The 20538-nt window shown below is 35.1% G+C and overlaps 1 protein-coding gene across 1 annotated transcript in view; it reads left to right on the forward strand.

Moving 5' to 3' along the window:
• The window catches only part of AHI1 (Abelson helper integration site 1), a 188800-nt gene that overhangs the window by 26805 nt on the left and 141457 nt on the right, over positions 1–20538 (forward strand). Inside the window, exons 5-11 of the mRNA XM_008581425.1 lie at positions 970–1189; positions 2173–2365; positions 4827–4922; positions 9576–9761; positions 10630–10776; positions 14554–14686; positions 18169–18292. Of these exons, the coding sequence (XP_008579647.1) occupies positions 970–1189; positions 2173–2365; positions 4827–4922; positions 9576–9761; positions 10630–10776; positions 14554–14686; positions 18169–18292 (1099 nt within the window). The remainder of the gene's footprint in view (positions 1–969; positions 1190–2172; positions 2366–4826; positions 4923–9575; positions 9762–10629; positions 10777–14553; positions 14687–18168; positions 18293–20538) is intronic.

Below are 20538 nucleotides of genomic sequence, written 5' to 3' on the forward strand. Positions count from 1 at the left end.
AGTGGCCTTCTTCCTGGGGTCACGTCTGGATTCTTAATGTCTAACTACACCAAGAATTAGGAAGTGAACCAAGGTGAAAAGTGGCTATAGATCCTCAATGTAAATTTACTACATCCTCCAGGGCTTTAAGTTTGCCTGTTTTGTTTAGGGTCCGTTCCCCTGCTGGGTCAGGGTAATGGTCTTCTAGCCGACAAGTGTTTTCACCACCTTTTTAGTCTCTCAATAGCCTCAGAATTCGGTTTTGTGAGGAAAATCTCCATGTGTTTGAGGCTCCTCAAGTCTCCAGTTTTATCACTTTAGTCCCATGGAACCACTAAAAGTTTTGCTGGTTTCTTTTTCTTTTAGCAGTGACCTTCTGCCTGGGCCAAACTCTGATCCTCAGCTCCACGTCCTGAGTCAGCAAATGTCTTACAGACAAAAACAGCTTCTAGTCCATCAGCTTACTTCTGACTGATTGTACTTCTCTGGAATTTTAGTCCATCTAATAGATGCTGATATTTTTCTGATGCCTTTAAAATAAAGGTTTTGTAGGACAGGGTAGAGGTAACAGAAGGGAAAAATAGAAAAGGGTTTTGTCATTTATTTGGCTTTTTCCAATTGTTTTTATCCAAAGCCTTGATCTGCATCCTACCCAGAAGCAGAAATTTCAGTTAAAAATGATTTGAGTTACATATATTCCACTTAGAAAATACCTAGATGAAATTACTTTTTTTAATCTTTGACTCTCACTTGTTGGTTCTTGTTAGGGGGAAAAAATATATATTTCTTACCCTATTTTAGTGCATTCATAAATGTAGTATTTTACTCTCATAGTGTAGTCTGCTGCTGTCTGGCTTTTTTTTTTTTTTTCTTTTCTCTTGAAGTTCCTTTGTTTACAGTGAAATAGTTTAGATCATAAAGATTAGGTTATATGTAAACCCAAGTATGGAAACAATTATTTAGAACATTGGTGTTCTTTTGTGAATTTAGTTTCAGATGACAGTGAAGACATTGCTGGTGATGGTGTTCATGAAATAACAAGCCGAGATAGTCCAGTTTATCCCAAATGTTTGCTTGAAGATGACCTTGTCCTGGGAGTTTATATTCACCGAACTGACCGACTTAAGTCAGATTTTATGATTTCTCACCCGATGGTAAAAATTCATGTGGTTGATGAGAATACTGGTCAATATGTGAAGAAAGATGATAGGTAATTTTTTTTAATTCCACAGCTAACCCTTGAAATTCACTCTGTCTACAATAGAAATCCTCTTTTCTGCCGTTGGTAATTGAAAGTCACTGGGAATAGAGCTATGGGTTTGTATTAAAAAAGTCTACTACTTGTAGGTGTTCATCAACCACCGACATTGATCAGTATGTTTTATAAAAGAAATGGAGAACATCGGTTAGTTCATTACTTAATTTTAAGTGGATTGGAGTAATTCATTTTAAGTGGTAGAGAGCTTCTACCAAGCTTAATGACTAATTTATAGCATAAAAGTTGTACTGTGAATCATCTTCTCTTGCACTGTAAGTGCTTTAGTTGTTGAGCCTCATATTTTTCTTTGGAAATTAATATGCTACCTGGGCTTCAAGTGGGGTAAATGAATCTTGAATTTTTTTCTAAGATTACTTCTATAGTTAATACATGCTTGAAGACCCAAATAAAAAGTACAGTAGAATCAATGATTGTGCTAGAATTCAAAATTTGCTTGGAAAGATGGGAAGGGTGAGAAGCATGAAGATTGTCCAAAAAAAAGGGTCATTCACTTATTCAGTTGTCTTAAGGCATAAAAAGAAAATAGGACAGCTCAAAGGGTTTACAATCTTGTACTCACTTTTTTATGTAAATAAATCTGTACTGTTTTATCACAAACTCATTTAAAATTCTGAAGAAATTACTTTATTCTGGCTCTGTGTGATGAAAGTGTAATCATACCTTTCATTTTGTATTTTTGTAATAAAATAATTCTGTGAAACCAATGATAGAATATCACAAGGTGATAGGCACTACTAGTAAGTCTCATAAAATTTATAATTTTCTAGGTGGACAATCAAAATAAGTTTTTTTCTGTATCATTATGGCTATTCATTATTTCTGGTTGTCTCACTTGTACACTATGTATTTTTTTTTTCCACTTTCAAAATTATCATGATGAATTATGTTGATGGAAGTATCTCTTTTTTGAACAGTGAACGGCCTGTTTCATCTTACTATGAAAAAGAGAGTGTGGATTATATTCTCCCTATTATGACCCAGCCATATGATTTTAAACAGTTAAAATCAAGACTTCCAGAGTGGGAAGAACAAATTATATTTAATGAAAATTTTCCCTATTTGCTTCGAGATTTTGATGAGAGTCCTAAAGTCATCCTGTTCTTTGAGGTATGAATTGAATAAGCAATTTAAACTAAATTTTAGTTAATATTTAATAGCACAAATGTAAGCTATTATTTTTAATAGTTCAATAATGCAACAAAGTAGTGTGGGAATTTAATCTCTAAGATTTAGTGTTTGTAATATGCTGTGGAGGTATAAGTGAGAGGCCCTTTTTCACAACAGTGATAGCATATTTGCTGTTAGAGTCAGTAGTTAGCCATTTGACCTCTATAGCAATTAATTCTTTTTTTTTTTTTCTTTTTGTCTCTTTTTTACTGACTGGTAACGGGATTGCAACCCTTGGTGTCGCGCCCGTACCGGGGACCGGCAACGGGATCGCAACCCTCGGTGTTGCGCCTGCACCGCGCTAAGCCAGTGAGCGGGAACCGGTCTCCACATGGGATCCGAACCCTTGGTGCGAGCGCTGCCGCGCTCCCAAGTGGCGCACTCTCCAGTGCGCCACCGGGCTGGCCCTATAGCATTTAATTCTTATAACAACCCCATGACTATTAACTGAAGTGATGAATCTAATCTATACTGTATCAAACTCCCTAAAAGTATGTGTACTACCTGAATAAATAAAGGTAAACATGCACAGGTCAGTTGACTCACACATTGTAATATATAACCAGAAATGATAATAGAACTTCTTACATATAAAGGGTTAGTGGAGTATCAGAGCAGTGAGGGAAAGCTTTATGGAGAAGAAGGCTTTTGAGCTGACTTGTTATTCTAATTTTTTTTTTTACTGAAAAGGAAATCAGGGTTTGGAGTATAAATGATTTTCCTAAAGTTACTCCAATTTTAAGTGTATGTAATTTGTATTTGAAGATAGATTAAACCTAAAATACCACATTTCTTTACTCTGTCTCATGTTCTCTCCATAAGCAAATGGAAATAGAGAAAGCATCCCTTCTAGTTTAAACAAGATGGAGAATTTTAGCATGAGAACCTCATCAGAGCTGGTAATTCATTTTGTAGAGTTACTTGTTTTTATGTCCTTGACTTTCAAATTATTTACATGTGTTACGATACAAATATTCCACCTTTTACATTATTGACAGTGTTGTGTGTGATTTCATAAAGCTGTGATTTTTGAAGAAGTGATATAATTTGTATCAAAAGAACTTTTTCTTTGTCATAGAAATTTGTCATTTGTTATCTATTTTAAAGTTTTTTTAATATTCATTTTAGCATTAAAAGATTTAAGAACAAGAGATGGGATTATAAACACTTTTGATTGCTTAAGTTTTAAAATAATGTGTTATTGCCTATACAACTGCTTTTTAATTTCAACTTAAGGGTTTATTGAGGACAACTTGATAATGTCTATCAGAAGTCTTTAATACCATTATTCCACTTCTAGATATTTATGCTAAGAAAAAAATGATCAGTACACAAAAATGTATGTGCAAGGATATCTATTTCAGCACTGTTTATAATATCAAAAATTTTAGGGACGTAAAAGAACCTAAATTTCAATCAGTAAGAGATTTGGTTAAATAAATTATGGTTTTTATTAAATTTATAGTACAGAAGAATACTAGGCAGCCATTAACATGATGACAATACATACATATGTATGTATTGACATGAAGAGATGTATTGACGTGTGTATATATTGACATGTATTATATGAAAATAGTTTGTGAAATAGCATGTATTGGATTTGTAGTCCCATACATACATGTAAGAATGCAGAGAAAAAGGTTTAGATATATATAAAACAGATGTTAATGGTGATTATGTATGGGTCTGGATTACAAGTTGTTTTTACTTTGCTTATGTATTTTTCTATATTGTCAGTGTTTTTTCTCTGAAAGTGTATTATATCTGAAAAAAGATGTAAGTACTTAACTATGAGGGGTTAATGGGTTCATTTTATTTTTAAGCAGTCTTCTATAAAGATTTGTTATTTCAACTGAGTTTTTGATAAGCACATAGACAGTATCTGGCAGGTTATTTGCAAATCCATGAACTTTAACATCCAGTCAGGATGGAAGTATGAAAGAAACTCTCTTGAGAAGCCTAATTACAACAGATTTCCAAAGAGTGAACCCCCAACTTCCAGAAGGTAATCCAAGCAACAACCCAGAAATAGGGCCACACGTTGTTTAAACAATCCTTTGAAGTCTGCTCTGATGAATAAAAAATGATCAAAACTTAAGAATTCTGTGCCTGGTATATTTGTGCCTAGACTATATTTGAGGTAGTTAATACTTTGCCTTGGATTTGAAATAAATCTTAATAAAAGATTTATTAATAAAGATAAAGTGGTTAAAAATTGGACACTTACTAACTAGATGTGTTAACATTAAGGCAAATGCAATGAGATAAAAATGTTTTCTCTATAAAGGAAACGTTTGAGGTATATGAATGATTTTTTAAATTTTAATAATTTATTATAAAATATTAAATTTTATGTAGTCTGGTATTCTGAGAAGTAATTTTTTGAATTAATTTACAGATTCTTGATTTCTTAAGCATGGATGAAATTAAGAATAACTCAGAGATTCAAAACCAAGAATGTGGCTTTCGGAAAATTGCCTGGGCCTTTCTTAAGGTATGTTTTTTATCCATGTTAAACACTTTAAAGTAATCTTTAAATCTGATTGGCTGCTTTTTCCCAAATCAGTTTGGTCTCATTTAAGGAGTTATGATCTATTGTAAGATTGTAGTGGTGAAGAGTTATTAACTAAAGCTCTGGTGATGGTCATTCAGATTCTTAAGTATTTATTGAGTGCCTGGTGTATGCCAGTTACACTATTTGGCTCTGAGGATTTAGCATTGAAAAAGACACATAGCTGTGCCATCATTTATTTATTCAGTTCAGCAAATATTAATTAGGCCCCTTTGTGCCAGCCACTGTTCTAGTCAGTGAACAAGACAAATTCCTTGACCTCATGGACTTCATATTTTAGCAAGAAAAACAAACATAAAACAACTGATTATACAATTTATCATTTAATTACAATTTTTATAAATAACTTTGAAGAGTTATGAGGTAGATGATGAAAACAAGGGTCCTGTGGGGTCAGGGAAAGTTTTCTTAAGGAAGAGATATTTAACCTGAGCATTAGCCATGTAGTGGCAGTGGGAAAGAAGAGGTCTAGATAGAGGGTAAATATATGCAAAGACCCTGATGTTGGAGGGAGCCAGGTATACTCAGATTACCAAAAGAAGGCCACTGAGATTAGAGGACAGAGACTGAGAGGAAGAACGGTGCATGAAGAGGTTGCTGAGGTCGATAGGGTTTTCTAAGCCATTATAGCAACAGGAACCCATTATAGAATTTTAAAGAGCAATGGGAAGCCATTATAGGATTTTAAACAAAAGGATAAAACAATCTGATTTATGTTTTAGAAAGATTACTCTACTATGTGGAGAATGGATTAGAGAGTAAATGGAGATACTGGAAGATCAAATTTAAAAATTCTTACAGTAGTCTAACTACAAAATGATGGTGTCTTTGACTAGGATGTATCAGCAGAGATGAAAGACATAGACTGGGGTCAAAAAAGAAAAATTTAATTTTATAATTATCTTTTATTCCTGGTATCCTTCATTTCTGACTTAAACATAAATTTGAACTGTGAAGTCTTGAGTAATTAGCTTATATTGTACTCTTATAAAAACCATTCCATTTCTGCATACATTCATTCAACAAACATTGAACACGTGTCTATGAAATGCAAGCCACTCTTCTAAATATAGAGAATTTATAAATAAAAAAGACATTATACTTGCCCTCCAATTCAGTTTCTGTATAAATGTACTACTCACTTGATTATTTGCTTTAGAGTAGATGCTTTGAAAACCCAGTTGAGGCATTTAGTGCACACTGGGGGTTAGAGAGAGAGGCTTTACAAGAGATGTATGTGGACTGGGGAATGGCAGCCAGATTGGCTGTGGTGAGGAAATAATTTGAGAGTGGCCTTAGGAATCACTTGATCTGATGTACCATCTAAAACCACCCATTTATACCGTTTTCTGTTCCCCCACCCATACTGATTTAGCACAAAAACAAACAAAAAAGCCCCAAAAAGTCCACTTTAACATAGAAAACATTGCCATCTTGTGGTTTTATTAGAAACTCTTTCATTTCCTTTATGCTGAGGTTTATGCAGACCTGCAGTATTTACTATAAATTGTGCTTGGGAAACAACATATTTCATAACATTTTTACCTTTGAGTACTATATGGGTTTTTTTTTGTTTTTTTTTTTTTTTTTTTTGTCTTTTTTGTGACCGGTAAGGGGATCGCAACCCTTGGCTTGGTGGCATCCGCACCGCGCTCAGCCAGTGAGCTCACCGGCCATCCCTATATAGGATCTGAACCTTCAGCGGGAGCGCTGCTGCGCTCCCAGCACCACACTCTCCCGAGTGCGCCACGGGGTCAGCCCTACTATATGGATTTTTATTTATTAATCCATCTTATGCCACTGGCAGAAATTTCTATCAAGAATTCTCCCTGATCCCATTCTCACCTTCTGTAAAGGGTAAGGTATTGTGTGCTTCCCTTATTGTAACACTTATCTACTTTATTAGACTGTAAGCTTCTCAAAGGCACCATTGACTTCTTTTTGGTAAATTTGCTGAACATTCTGTTTTTTTTGTCTTTTTTCGTGACCGGTAAGTGGATCGCAACCCTTGGCTTGGCGTCGCCTGCACCGCGCTCAGCCAGTGAGCGTACCAGCCATCCTTATATAGGATCCGAACCCGCGGCGGGAGCACCGCTGCTCTCCCAAGTGCTGCACTCTCCCGAGTGCACCACGGGGCCGGCCCTTGCTGAACATTCTTAATCCTTATTTTACTACATCTTTTTGCTTTTAAAATATCACTCTCTTGAAACTTTCTATTCCATATTAAGGGCACACAAAATGTGGTTGGTGAATATTTATTGAGAGAATTAATAAATGGATGTAAAGAATGGCTTAGATAAAAATCATATCCAAGAAAATGGCATGAATCAAATTAAAATGTAAATGTTTTATTACCTATACTGTTGGTTCCAGGCTTAGATAATTGTAAAGTTATTATAGTGGTCCAAATGATCCTTTATCCTAATTCTCAGCTATGCCTCAGGTCCTCAGGCACTTTCAATTTTTTAGCATATGTATGTGACCATTCATTTAAATTATAAAATAACAAAACCTTATTTATTTGATCTCTATGTTACATAACTTGTAATCATAATGGCAGGGTCTTGGCTGGATCTTAGTTGTTCATGCTAAGCAACATACTAGTGTAAACTAGATTGCCCAGTGAATGTTAAAATAAATTATGGAAAGTGTGATTTAGAAGCTGGAGGATATCTCCTTAAAATTACTATGATAAAATTGGGGTAAACAGTGGGAGGATTTATGAAGAGAGTCTAGAGTGCTTAATTTTTAATGACTGAACATCTCTCTTACTCTATTTGAAACTGTTCTTCACCCCTCTGTATCATTTGGCAGTGATCGTAATATGACCCCCTCTTTTTCAGAGGAGTAGGGGAAAAGGTCGGTTGTATTTTGCCATCCTTGTTGATGCATCATTTCTGAGCACACAACAATCTGGATTTTGCCTCTACCACTAAAGCTTCTTCAACCAAATTACTAATGATGTCTTTTTACCAAATAAATTGAATATCTTTCAGTTCTTATTTTGTCACACCTATGTGCATTTAATACATCACACTCTTGAAACTGTTACCTTGGTTTCTTGACACATCATTTCCTGTTTCTCCTCTACCTAATCTCTTATTCCTTCTCTCTCTGCTTCTTCAATTGGTAAATACCACCATCTGCTCAGTGTCCCAGATTTAAAACCTTAGAGCTGCACTGTCTGTTTTGGTAGCCATGAGTCACATATGGCTATTTGAATTCAAATTAATTAAAATTAAATATAATTTAAATTTAGTTCCCCATTGTACTAGCCACATTTTAAGTGCTCAGAAGCCACATGTTGATTCCTTATTGTACAGAATAAATGCAGAGCATTCCCATCATCGTGGAATGCTCTGTTGAACAGCACTACCTTAGAGTATTTCTTGACTCTTTTTTTTCACTTTCCAAATTGCCTCAGTCAATAACGGTTTTTAAATGCTCCCTGCACTCAGGGCTTACTCTCTAGTTTAAGTCACCTTTATATTCTGCCTGTAAAGGCTTCTAGCTATCTCTTTATTCCTAATTTGTAGAAAACAAAAAGGTTAAAAAGACATGTGTACTTTGAGTTGGTGAGATTTTTTATTTTTCTCTTAAGAATATTTATTTAGGGCCGGCCCGGTGGCGCACTGGAGAGTGCGCCGCTTGGGAGCGCGGCGGCGCTCCCGCCGAGGGTTCGGATCCCATGTGGAGACCGGTTCCCGCTCACTGGCTGAGCGCGGTGCGGGCGCGACACCGAGGGTTGCGATCCCATTACCGGTCAGTAAAAAAGACAAAAAAGGAAAAAAAAAAGAATATTTATTTAGCTTAAATATAGGTTTTATTTTGCTTAACAAATTTTTTTTTTCCTTTTTGTCTTTTTTCGTGTCCGGCAACAGATCGCAACCCTCAGTGTCGCGCCCGTACCAGACCGGACCGGCAACGGGATCGCAACCCTCGGTGTTGCGCCTGTACCTCGCTCAGCCAGTGAGCGGGAACCAGTCTGTATGTGGGATCCAAACCCTTGGCAGGAGCGCCGCCACGCTCCCAAGCGGCCCACTGTAGCAGTGTGCCACCAGGCCGGCCCCAACAAATATTTTTTAATAGGCCATTTTAAGAAGATAGACTAAAATATTGAAAAATATAACTGAATGAGTTTTATTATCTTAAGATGATTTTGACTTTTCAAAAATTAAAACATAAAATTTTAACCATTAAAAATACCAATACAAAACAAATGGAAAATATGTTTCTGTATGGAAAATATGCATTTTAATCTCTATCACTATTATTTCATAGAAATCTGTATTGATCACCTACCTCCTTTGTGAGGTGATACACTTTGTACAAAGTGAAATCTGGCACAGTAATGTAAGTGCTTCACCAACAGTCTGTGAGTTGTACAGGTGAAAAGACAGTTATCGGGAAAATATTTTAAAAGTCATTTGGGTTACCTTTGTTACTAATCTGGAACTGTGGTTAACCAACTGTGTCAGTGTTCTTTCCTTTGCTTCATAAATCTAAGAAATTTCAGCATGCTTTGTTGGATGTATTTATTTTCAATGAAGGTAACATTTTATATGAATTTTTAAGCTACTGGGAGCCAATGGAAATGCAAACATCAATTCAAAACTTCGCTTGCAGCTGTATTACCCACCTGCTAAGCCTCGATCCCAATCAAATGTTGTTGAGGTTTTTGAATGGTGGTCAAAATGTCCAAGAAATCGTTATCCATCAACATTGTATGTAACCGTTAGAGGACTGAAAGTTCCAGACTGTGTAAGTATTGAAATTAGTGACATATTATCCATTTCTAAAAAGAAAAGATCTCTAACATTAATAGACTTTTGAAATAGAAAGGTACCTTCAGCGATTATATATTAAACCTGTAATTGCTGATACTTAAAAGATACTTAAATGAATTTTAAATATTAAATGCAGATTTCAGTGTTAGGAAAAATGTTTTATTATAACTTGATTTTTAAAAATAAAAGATAAAGGGATGATTTAAAGCAGTATTATTGTCACGATATTATTCAAATAAACATTAAATAATATTTCTAATGCTATTTTCCATAGACTAATATTACAAATGATCTTAACAAAGAATTGTTCCTAAAATGAAAAACTTTTGCTTTTGTCTCATTTGTTACAAGACATTAATCTTTCAGGTTAATAGCACATTCTGTAGCTGATATTATATCCTGTGACCACAGGGTTGGTTTGCATTGGTTTGAATAGAGTTAAATAAAATTTGTCATTAAGAAATGAGGATTTTAAAAACTTTAGATTTTTATGATATTAGTTTTGTGATTTTTAAAGCCAGATATATCATAATATGTCAGAGCCATGGCATAACATCTGGTAGGTGTTGGTGAAGAAGTGGAAACAAAGGGACACAGTTATTAAAACAATTTTGTGTAACCATTGGAGTCCTAATTTTTTTCCCAAACTTTTAAGGCTTTTTGGTCATAGATCTATAGTTTCTAGTAGTTTTTATTTTATTTAGAATAATGTACAAATAAAATTTTTCTGGATTGAATTTGAAAACATTTTTGTATTGTTTGTTTTAATATTTTAAAGACAATATATGCTGGAGAAAAGATGAACATGATATATAAATTTGCTCATTTTCTATACATATTAGATAAAGCCGTCTTACCGCTCTATGATGGCTCTTCAGGAGGAAAAACCAGTGTATTGCGAACGTCACCATGAGTCAAGTTCAGTAGATACAGAACCTGGATTAGAAGATTCAAAGGAAGTAGTGAAGTGGAAACGACTGCCCGGGCAGGTGAAGTGTTTGATAGTACTGGGTTCATTTATATATTTACTTATTACCTTAAAAACTCTAACAGCTCCTAGGGTACTTAGCTTATTACTTAAAATGCTCAGGTTATCCTTGTACTTAACCATCATTTGGTGCCCATCATGTTCATAGAAGCACTATCTTAGGTTCTCTGGGCACCTAGGAAATTATATTAGTTTTCTAGGGTTGCCATAACAAAATGCCACAGACTGGGTGGCTAAACAGCAGACCTTTTTTACAGTTCTGGAAGCTGGGAAATTCAACATCAGGGTATTAGCCAAATTGGTTCATGGTGACAGTCTTCTTCCTGGTTTGCAAATGACCTACTCCTTGCTATATCCTCACACAGCGGAGAGAGAGATCATCTCTTTCATGTCTCTTCTTATAAGGGTACTTACCCCATTCACAAGGGCTGCACCCTCATGACCTAATTACCTCCCAAAGGCCCCACCTCTTAAATACCATCACATGGGGATTAGGGCTTCAACATATGAACTTTGAGGGGACATAAGTATTCAGTCCATAGCAAAGATCAAGGTACCGGCAGGGTTGGTTTCCTCTGAGGCCTTTCCTTGGCTTGCAGATGGCTGCCTTCTTGCTGCTTCACGTGGTCTTTTCTTTGAGTGTGTACATCCCTGGTGTCTCTCCCTTAGGAGGACATCAGTCCTATTGGACTAGGGCCCTACCCTAATGACCTCATTTTAACTTAATCACCTCTTTAAAGACCTTTTCTCCAAATACTATTACATTCTGAGTTATTGGGGATTAGGGCTTTAACATGAATCTTGAGATGGGGACACAATTCAACTCATACCAGCAGTCAAAAAATGTAGATTTTTTGGATGTCTGTAAGAGATATACCTCCTAATATTTATGGATTCATGAAATTTTTTACAGCCCCTGCCTTCTTCCTGAACCACATTTTATGGGGATATGTACATGCATATTCTTCTGTGACAAGCTGAGCAGCAATTAAGCTTTTACTAAAGTTTTCTTACTTGATTGACATTTTTTTGCTGTGGCAAGAGGGATTGCTGATAAAATTTTGCATATTTCTTACTTGTTTTCACAAAGAAATGGAGTGATTCATTTTATACATCTGAGTCATTATCAGATGAAATTTACCCAAAATCTTATCTCATTATCCAATATAAAAATAAGAATTTATTATTCTTATTTAGACCTCTTTATTTTCCATTTTGCATACATCTGACTTTCTTTTTGAGACCAATTTTACAGATACATTTTAAAATCACTTTCTCAGAGTTGGAAAACTTCAAATGTAATAATATGGAGAGAATAACACTTAGATTACGCACTTGGGTATCTTCCATGTAAGGTGGGAAAAGAAGAAAGCAGTTGCAATGTTGTTATTTTGAGGTATGCCTCAGAGAAGTCTTGAGGAAAGATAAGCATAAAAATGTGCATATTAACAGTTCTGAAAGTGTGGTTTGAGGACCTTGGGAAGTCCTGAGACACTTTCAGGGGGTCCTTGAAGTCAGCCTCTTTTCATAATGATTCTAAGGTTTTTTTGCTTTCATTTTCTCACAAGTATACACTAGAGATTTTCCAGAGGCTAAATGACATGTGATACCACAGAGTCAAAAAAGCAGTGATGAAAATCTAGCTTTTATTAAGCTAGATATTAAATTTTTTTAAATATAAAATAATTCCATTTTATGTATTTTTAATAAAAAGACATTATGTTAAATTTAATGGGTTTGCTACTATTATTTAATATTATTTAATGAATTAAATATTTTTTAAATTTCTCAATTTTAATTTCTAATATGATAAACATCTGTAAATATATCCACATAAGCAAGAACTTCTGGAGATCCTCAAAAATTTTTTAGGCTATAAAGCATCCTAAAACTAAAGTTTGAGAGTTGCAGATATGAGGAAGGGGAACTGGAATGGTGGAAGGAAGGGTTCATTCAACACACTGGTGGAGCTCGAGCTAGACTAGGATGGGCAAGTCAGAGGTGGGTGAAGAGGGATAAGGAAAGGCGTTTCATATGGAGGCAAAGTTGTAAATAAGTGGGAAAAGACCTGTTATATTTATTAGAGATTCAAAAACTTGACTGGCTGGTAACCAGAATTTGTGTAAGTGATAAGTGGTGTGATTGATTAGGCCCACATTGTGGAGTGTCTCAAATGGTAGCCTAATAATTGTGCGGGATGTGAGAAATAATGGAAGGTTTTGGAGTAGGAGAGAAGCATTATAACAATTGTATTTTAGGACAGATTAATGCTGACAGTGGCGTGTGGGACGTCTTGAAGTAGGATACATTAGAATTAGAGAAATCTAGGTCGCAGTTGCGGTCATTGATGTGTGAGGTGATGAGGATCTAACTTTGGGTTAATGGTGGCAAAAATAAAAAATAAGAGGCAAATACAAGAGACAGAAAGTAATAACCAGTATGATTTAGTGACTGATGAGGAAGTAAAGAAGGGGAAGAGTCAAAACTGTTGAGGACCTTTATTGTTTTTAGCAAACTTTCATTGAGTGCCTAGTCTTGGTAGGGCACAACGTCAAACTCTGGGAATACAAAGAACGTGATTGTGACTTTAGTACTTCTTACTCTAGGAGCAGCAGCAACTAGCAAAAAAGAGTGGCTAGAAAACCTCTTGACATTTCCTTCAGTTTTTCTCCCCTTCTTCCAGCCCTCTCCCTTTTCTTAATTATCTGGTTGGAGAGTGGAGGAAAAAGATAGGTAGTATGGTATCTGATATGTTATTGACATCTAAGAAATCTGTTGAATTTTCCACATTCCTAGTAGCTGCTCATAATGCTGCCTCCCAAGGTATTGCTAAATTTTGATGCTAGTTGTGAACCACCTAGTACCGATCTAGAAGGCAAGCCTTTGAACTAATAGTTTTTGATTAAGCCTGTTAAGCTGGGCTTGATCCTCTGAATAATCCTTATTAGCTATATATAGCTAATAATGGTTATACTTAGCTAATATTAGTTACTGTGATGAATATATTCAAAGACGTTGTAATAAGGTACAACATTCATGGTATATAGTAAGGACCCAGTATATGTTTAATTCACTTTTTCAAATAATAAGAAATACAGGAACTGTAAGGCTCACTGAAGATTGGAAGATGTAGAATTAAGATAAATAAAAGTAAGTAGTATTTTCTACAATAGATATTAATACCCCCAAAATTTATGGTAATAAGTAATGAAAACATAAAAATTATGATGAAACTATAATATAATTAATGAATGAGAGACCAATAGGGGGTGATTTTTACTTTTAAAATACATTTTGGAAGGTAGCCACAAAGCTTGGTTATTTTAAGAGAAAAAGAGAGTATAAACATTCAGAGATCCTGGACTTAGCTAGGGCCTGTAGGGCATTTGTGGTCTTAAAACAAGTTTGTGACCTTAGCAAAAGTGACTTATTAGTTGCTGTCATGGAATAAGGGTGTAACATACATTCTTTTTTATGGCTACATAAAAATGTGGCAGTGACAGTTTTAGAGTATCTGATGCTGAAATTTTTCTACCCATATTTTAGTTGAATTATGTGCTAGGTAGACATGAACAAAATCACTTAAAATTTTATGGAGAACTGATTCTTTGTTTAGGAGATAATTTACTGTGGTTTTTCATCATTCTGCTAACTTGCTTTCTCTTCCTCTGCATTACAGTAAAGGGACTTTAAAAAACACTAAATTAATTAAATTTAACAACTAGCTCTTGCATTTTAATGTTTCCTAATTTACATTTTTTAAATATATGTTTTTTAGGCTTGCCGTATCCCAAACAAGCACCTCTTCTCCCTAAATGCAGGAGAGCGAGGATGTTTTTGTCTTGATTTCTCCCACAATGGAAGAATATTAGCGGCAGCCTGTGCCAGCCGGGATGGATATCCAATTATTTGTGAGTAATAATCCTACCTATTTAATCTGATTGTAGTCTGTTTTAGGACATTCTTTGGTTTCTAAAATTCATTGAAATCTTAATCTGAGTCATCCTCGGTATTACTAAATTAAACAGATTTCTTCAAGTAAAGAAACAGTTCTTTTATAATAATTTTACACTTTTCTATACAAAAACTTCAGTAGTGGAATGAAAATGATGAAATGAAAGATGATAAATTTATTTATTTATTTATTTATTTTTTGTCCTTTTTGAGACCGGCCGCACTGCACTCAGCCAGTGAGCGCTGTGAGTGCACCGGTCATCCCTATATAGGATCCGAACCCGCCGCCCTCCCAGCGCCGCACTCTCCCAAGTGCGCCATGGGCTCGGCCCTGATAAATTTATTTTTAAACATGCGGGAGGATTTTTACAAACAGTATTTCAAATATAGAAATTTAGAAACATGAAGGATTAATAAATCTTGGAATTTTAGTCCAATGTGTAGTTAGTTGAACAGTATTGATGATTTGAATTATGAAAGCCCCTGAATTCGTTGTGTACTAAAATACTAATATTTGGCTCAGGAACACCTAGATGAAGTCTTCTCCTTATGATAGGGAAATCAGCAAAGGAACTGAGAAAAATTATTTCTGTAGCTAAGATTTTTTCAAAAAGTGAAGATTAACCTACTGTTCTAGACCTAGAAGCATTAAATACTGTCCCTTACTTCTGACTTAATAATGAAAACCAGTTCTTTTCAGCTTCAAGTAGCCAGCTCTTCATGGACATCTGCCGTAAGCACTACCTCTACCTCGTGTTGAACTTTTCTCAGCTTCACACAATTCGTTACAATTCCTTGACTGATTCACTTTTTTCCAGCGTAATTGACTTGATTGGATTTAATTAAATAATATTCCTCCCCAGGACATAATAATAGATTTTAAAAACTCAAAATTATTTGCGTAGTTTGATTACCACTATACTATTTTTAAAATTCACCAAAAATCTATATAGGGGGAAAAAAAGATTCTTAGGAAACATGCTCCAAGGTATTAAGAGTGATTTCTTTGTTTTGGATTATGAAAGAATTATTTTCATTCTGATTTATGTTTTAAAAATTTCTGTAATAAACATGTTACTTTATGCTTAAATAAACTTGTTGAAAATGCTGTATAGATTTAGATATATTTATTGCTTAAATCTTTGGTTTTTGATTATTTGAATATGACGTGTGTACTTAAAATTCATTTAGCTTGTTGAATGTGCATATTAATGTTTTTCACTAATTTGGGGAGTGTTCAGTCATTATTTCTTTAAATGTTCTGTTTGCCCCTTTCTTTTTCTTCTGGGACTGCCATTATGCCTATATTGGAACACATGGTTGTGTCTCACAGGTCTCTGAGGCTTATTCATTTTTCTTTATCTTTTTCATTGTTCCTCAGACTGGATAATCTCAGTTGACCTATCATCAAGTTTTTTAATTCTGCCAGTTCATATCTGCTGTTGAGCTTCTCTCATGAATTATTTCAGTTATTGTACTTTTCAACTCTAAAAATTTTATTTTGTCTTTTTTTGTCATTTTTGTCTCTTTACTGATGTTCTCTTTTTTGGTGAGAAATCATTCTCACATTTTAATTCTTTAGACGTGATTTTATATGGATTTTCGAACATATTTAAAATAGTGGATTTAAAGACTTTGTCAAGAAAGATCAATGTCTGAGCTTCCTCAGTTTCTGTATGGACAGTTTCTGTTGACTGCTCTTTTTCCTGTGGATAGGCCATACTTTCCAGTTTGCTTTTTCCACATCTCATGATTTTACGTTGAAAACTGGATATTTTAAATTATATAGTGTGGCATCTCTGGAAGTCAGATTCCCCTCCCCTTTCCCTCACTCCCACCCAGGATTGTTCTTTCTTTTTGCTCAGTGATTTTCCTGGGCTAATTCTGTAAAGTATTTTTTTGTCATGTATTGCCATTGAAGTCTCTGCTCAGTTAGATTAGTGGTCAGCTGATGGCTGGACAGAGATTTTTAAATACTTGAGTGTATATGTGTGCCGGCCTTTGCCAAGGGGCTCTGTGTATGTGTCAGGATATACTTTCAATGTTTCAGTAGCAGTTTGCAACTTTCCCTTAGCCTTCACTTTCTGTTTGTGTGGAGCTTCCTTGGGTCAACCAGAGTGAGAGATAAAGCCTCTCAGGTCTTTCTTGGTGGGTATGTACACAGCCCTTTACATATGTGCATGGTAATCCTAAATTCTCAGGAATATTTTGGAGCTTTTCAAAGTCCCCTATGGACATCTTATTCCCAGTTTTTTTCACTTTAAGTTCTTTGGTAAGCCTCTTCTTAGCCCCGCCTGACATCACTGCCTCAGGCAGCTACAAGGCTGAATGATGTCGCTGGGTTTTTTTTGACGTGCACTTTAGGGTTATGGGTGTTCTCACAGAGGGTGCACTGAGCCAGGTCAAATAAACCAAGCCCTGAAAATGGTGGCTTTCATAGAGCTGCCCGACTGTCAAATAGTAGTAAGTCTTTGGGAATGGGGCTTTTGGGGAGCTTCTGACCTGTTCTGCCCTGTCCAGTGGCTGCTAGACTCCTGATTTTCATTGGTTTTTAAGACTACTTTAGAATTTGTGAGCTGGGAATGGGAATAGGGCCAGTTAAAAACACCGTAAAGGTCAATGTTCTTACTGAGATTAAGCCATTTTTCTTGAATAAGTACTCATCAGATTGTGGCAAGCTTTGCTTAATTTTCAGAGCTCTGAAAATATTGATTTTGACAATTTTTTGCCAGTATTCTCATTGCTTACATGGGGGAACAGATTTTCCAAGGTTTTCTTTTGCTCTTCCATAAATACTGTACTTCTGAACTGCTTAGTATTTTAAAGGGCAATTGATTTTACCACTAGGTGGAAGTAGAGACTTGGAAACTTTATTCTTCTGTGTTGTGTTATTTTAGATCATTGTATATATAACATATAGTAACACCACAGTGCTTTGTCTGTCAGATTTAATTACTCTAATCCTCTTGCTCTCTGTTATTTTAGTATTACAATTTTTTTCTGACACTAGCACAGTTTAAATCTCATTACCTCAAGTTAAAATTTTGGTTGGAATTTAATAGATTTTTAGATAAAATAATAACGCATCCATGAAAGCCGAAATTATAGAATATTTGAAGTGAATTGTAATGTGAATGTTATTGAGTATTTGACTAAATAAATTGATTGTCAAAGATTCTTGGGGGGATTGCTTTGAAGAGATGACAGTAATTGATAATTGTAGCATATTATAAAACTTCGTGTGTAAATTCTAATGTCTAAAGCAAATGAAAACTATTAAGTAGATTTTGACATTTTGTTTCCATTGCAGATGTCTTTGGTTATAATTTTTTTACAGTGTGTAATTTATGTCCAAATTGTTGTAAATTATGTATTTGTATATCATTGGCTTAAGGATCCTCTGTCTGGAAACCTACTAATTTCTAAATATTTTCATTAGTATATGAAATTCCTTCTGGACGTTTCATGAGAGAATTGTGTGGCCATCTCAATATCATTTATGATCTTTGCTGGTCAAAAGATGATCGCTATATCCTTACTTCATCATCTGATGGCACTGCCAGGTTAGTATACTACCGAAGTATGTACATATGCTGTCTGTCATCAAATAAAGCAAAGAGAAGATAAAGTGATATAACTACTCTTAAGCTTCAGTCATGTTTTACTCATAAAGGGAATGTCATAAATATGTACCATACAGACTGATTCGGTAAATAAGTAGTAAAGCTTTTTTCTTAGTCATTTTTCTTAAATATCTTTTACTTATGTACAATATAATGTTTCTAGTCCTCACCATCTTTAAATGATCATTATGTAAACTGTTTGGTTAATACTTTGAGATGAGTTACTCAACATCTGAGATTTTTCCTAGAACGCAAGCTCTGAATGGCAGAGATTCTGTGTTCACTATTGGCTGGGTGCAGAGGCTAGAACCCAGTGGTGCTCAGTCCATAGCTGCAGTGGAGATAAATGATTATGAACCTTATGTTATAAGAGCTTTTTAAATTGTTAAATATTTGCATTTTTTAGACTGTCAATCTTAAAATGATTTATTCTCTTTTAATTTAGTATCACAATAAAACGCTTTAAAAGCTAATTTTTAATGTTTTGTTTATTTTTAGCTGCTTACTCTTTCTTGATTATGTTCTAAAAACGCTATTTAGATAATTTTTATATTTTTTGTACAAATGTTCATACCCGCTTTATTCATAATAGCCAAAAAGTGAAAGTAATGCAAATATCCATTCATTGATTGATAAATAAAATATAGTATATGCATACAACAGAATATTTTTCAACAGTAAAGGAATGAAATTCTGATACATACTACAAGGACAAGCTTTGAAAACATAATGAAAGAAGCTAGTAACAAAAGGAGCATAGAAACTTTGAAAACATACTAAGTGAAAAAAGCTAGTCTCATATTATGATTCCATTGATAGCAAATGTCCAAACTGGCAAATCCATAGAGAGAGAAAGTAGACTAGTAGTTGCCTAGGACTGGGGGTTGTGGTGAATGGAGAGTGACTACTACTGGAGACAGGGTTTTTCTTTGGGCTACTGATGAATATATTTTAAAATTAGGTCATAGTGATGAGTGCACAATTCTGTGAACATACAAAAAAATTAAATTTTGTACATTAAATGAGCAAATTTTTATGGTAAGTGAATAGAATTCCCCCCCAAAAAAGTTGTTTTTTAAAAAAAGAAGAATCTAAGCTCATCCAGACCCACAGCCTGCAAATTCCGGAGATTCCCCAAAGTGGAGACTGCAGAGGCCAAGCATTGGATAGGAAGGGGCTGGGGGGCCAGCGCGAAGTAGTAATGTGCAAGGAAAGCCACCATAACTTCCCAGTTCAATTAGACAGTTTTCCAAGATGCTTTTATATACATCATGTGATTTGATTTAAAAAACCGCTAGGTAGATGCACATTATTTTCTCTACAGACTAAGAAACTGACAGAGCAGCTTGGGATCCATGCTGACTTCATTTTCATTTACTTCTGCCTCCTGCTTTCTTAACACTTCATGTGATTTCTAGTGTCTGGGCCCCTTCTAATCTTATCAGTCTCCTTTTCTGTATAAAATGTCTAATTGGTCAAGATGTTATCATTGTTTAGTTTATGTTTAAATGAAAAAGATAACAATAAGTGACAATTGACTTCCTTTGTTGAGCTGAGAACCTACTAATACTCCCCCTTAACAATATCCTCAAGAAGCTATCTGGTCTGTTCTTTTCATACAGCCATTCTGTCTGGTGCCAGGTAATGAACGCTAGAGAAAAATACGTAACTTTGCTGAGACCTGAGTGTGGATTTGTTAAGTCTTGAAATCTGAGCTGTCATCTCAGCTGAGTAATTTTTTTACTTATCTTTATTCAGCTTCCTTTTCTCATTCCTCAGGCAGATCAAAACCTTACCACGCATCAGGTTCCCTACACTAAATCACAACCTTCCCACTTTCATTAGATGACTACCATTATAGTGAAATTTAGCCAAGTAAGAATTCCCTGTATTTCCCTCTGGTTTCCTTCCTAATGTCTATAAATTCACCCTTTTTTCTGTCCATCTCTCTTAATAAAGTGGTATGGTGACAGATTCCTTGAAGGCTAATCTTTAACCTGTGCTTTTTACTCAGTCCCTTAATCTACATTTCTGTTATATCTATTTCTTATCCCTCTTATTGTTTAGTATCTTCCTCTCTATTGAATTTGTCCTCTCATCTAAGAACTGTGCTCAAGGGCCGGCCCGGTGGCGCACTGCTACAGTGCGCCGCTTGGGAAGCACGGTGGCGCTCCCGCCGAGGGTTT

This window comes from Galeopterus variegatus, unplaced genomic scaffold (genome assembly GCF_000696425.1).
Source record: "Galeopterus variegatus unplaced genomic scaffold, G_variegatus-3.0.2 Scaffold2353, whole genome shotgun sequence".
Lineage (NCBI taxonomy): Eukaryota > Metazoa > Chordata > Mammalia > Dermoptera > Cynocephalidae > Galeopterus > Galeopterus variegatus.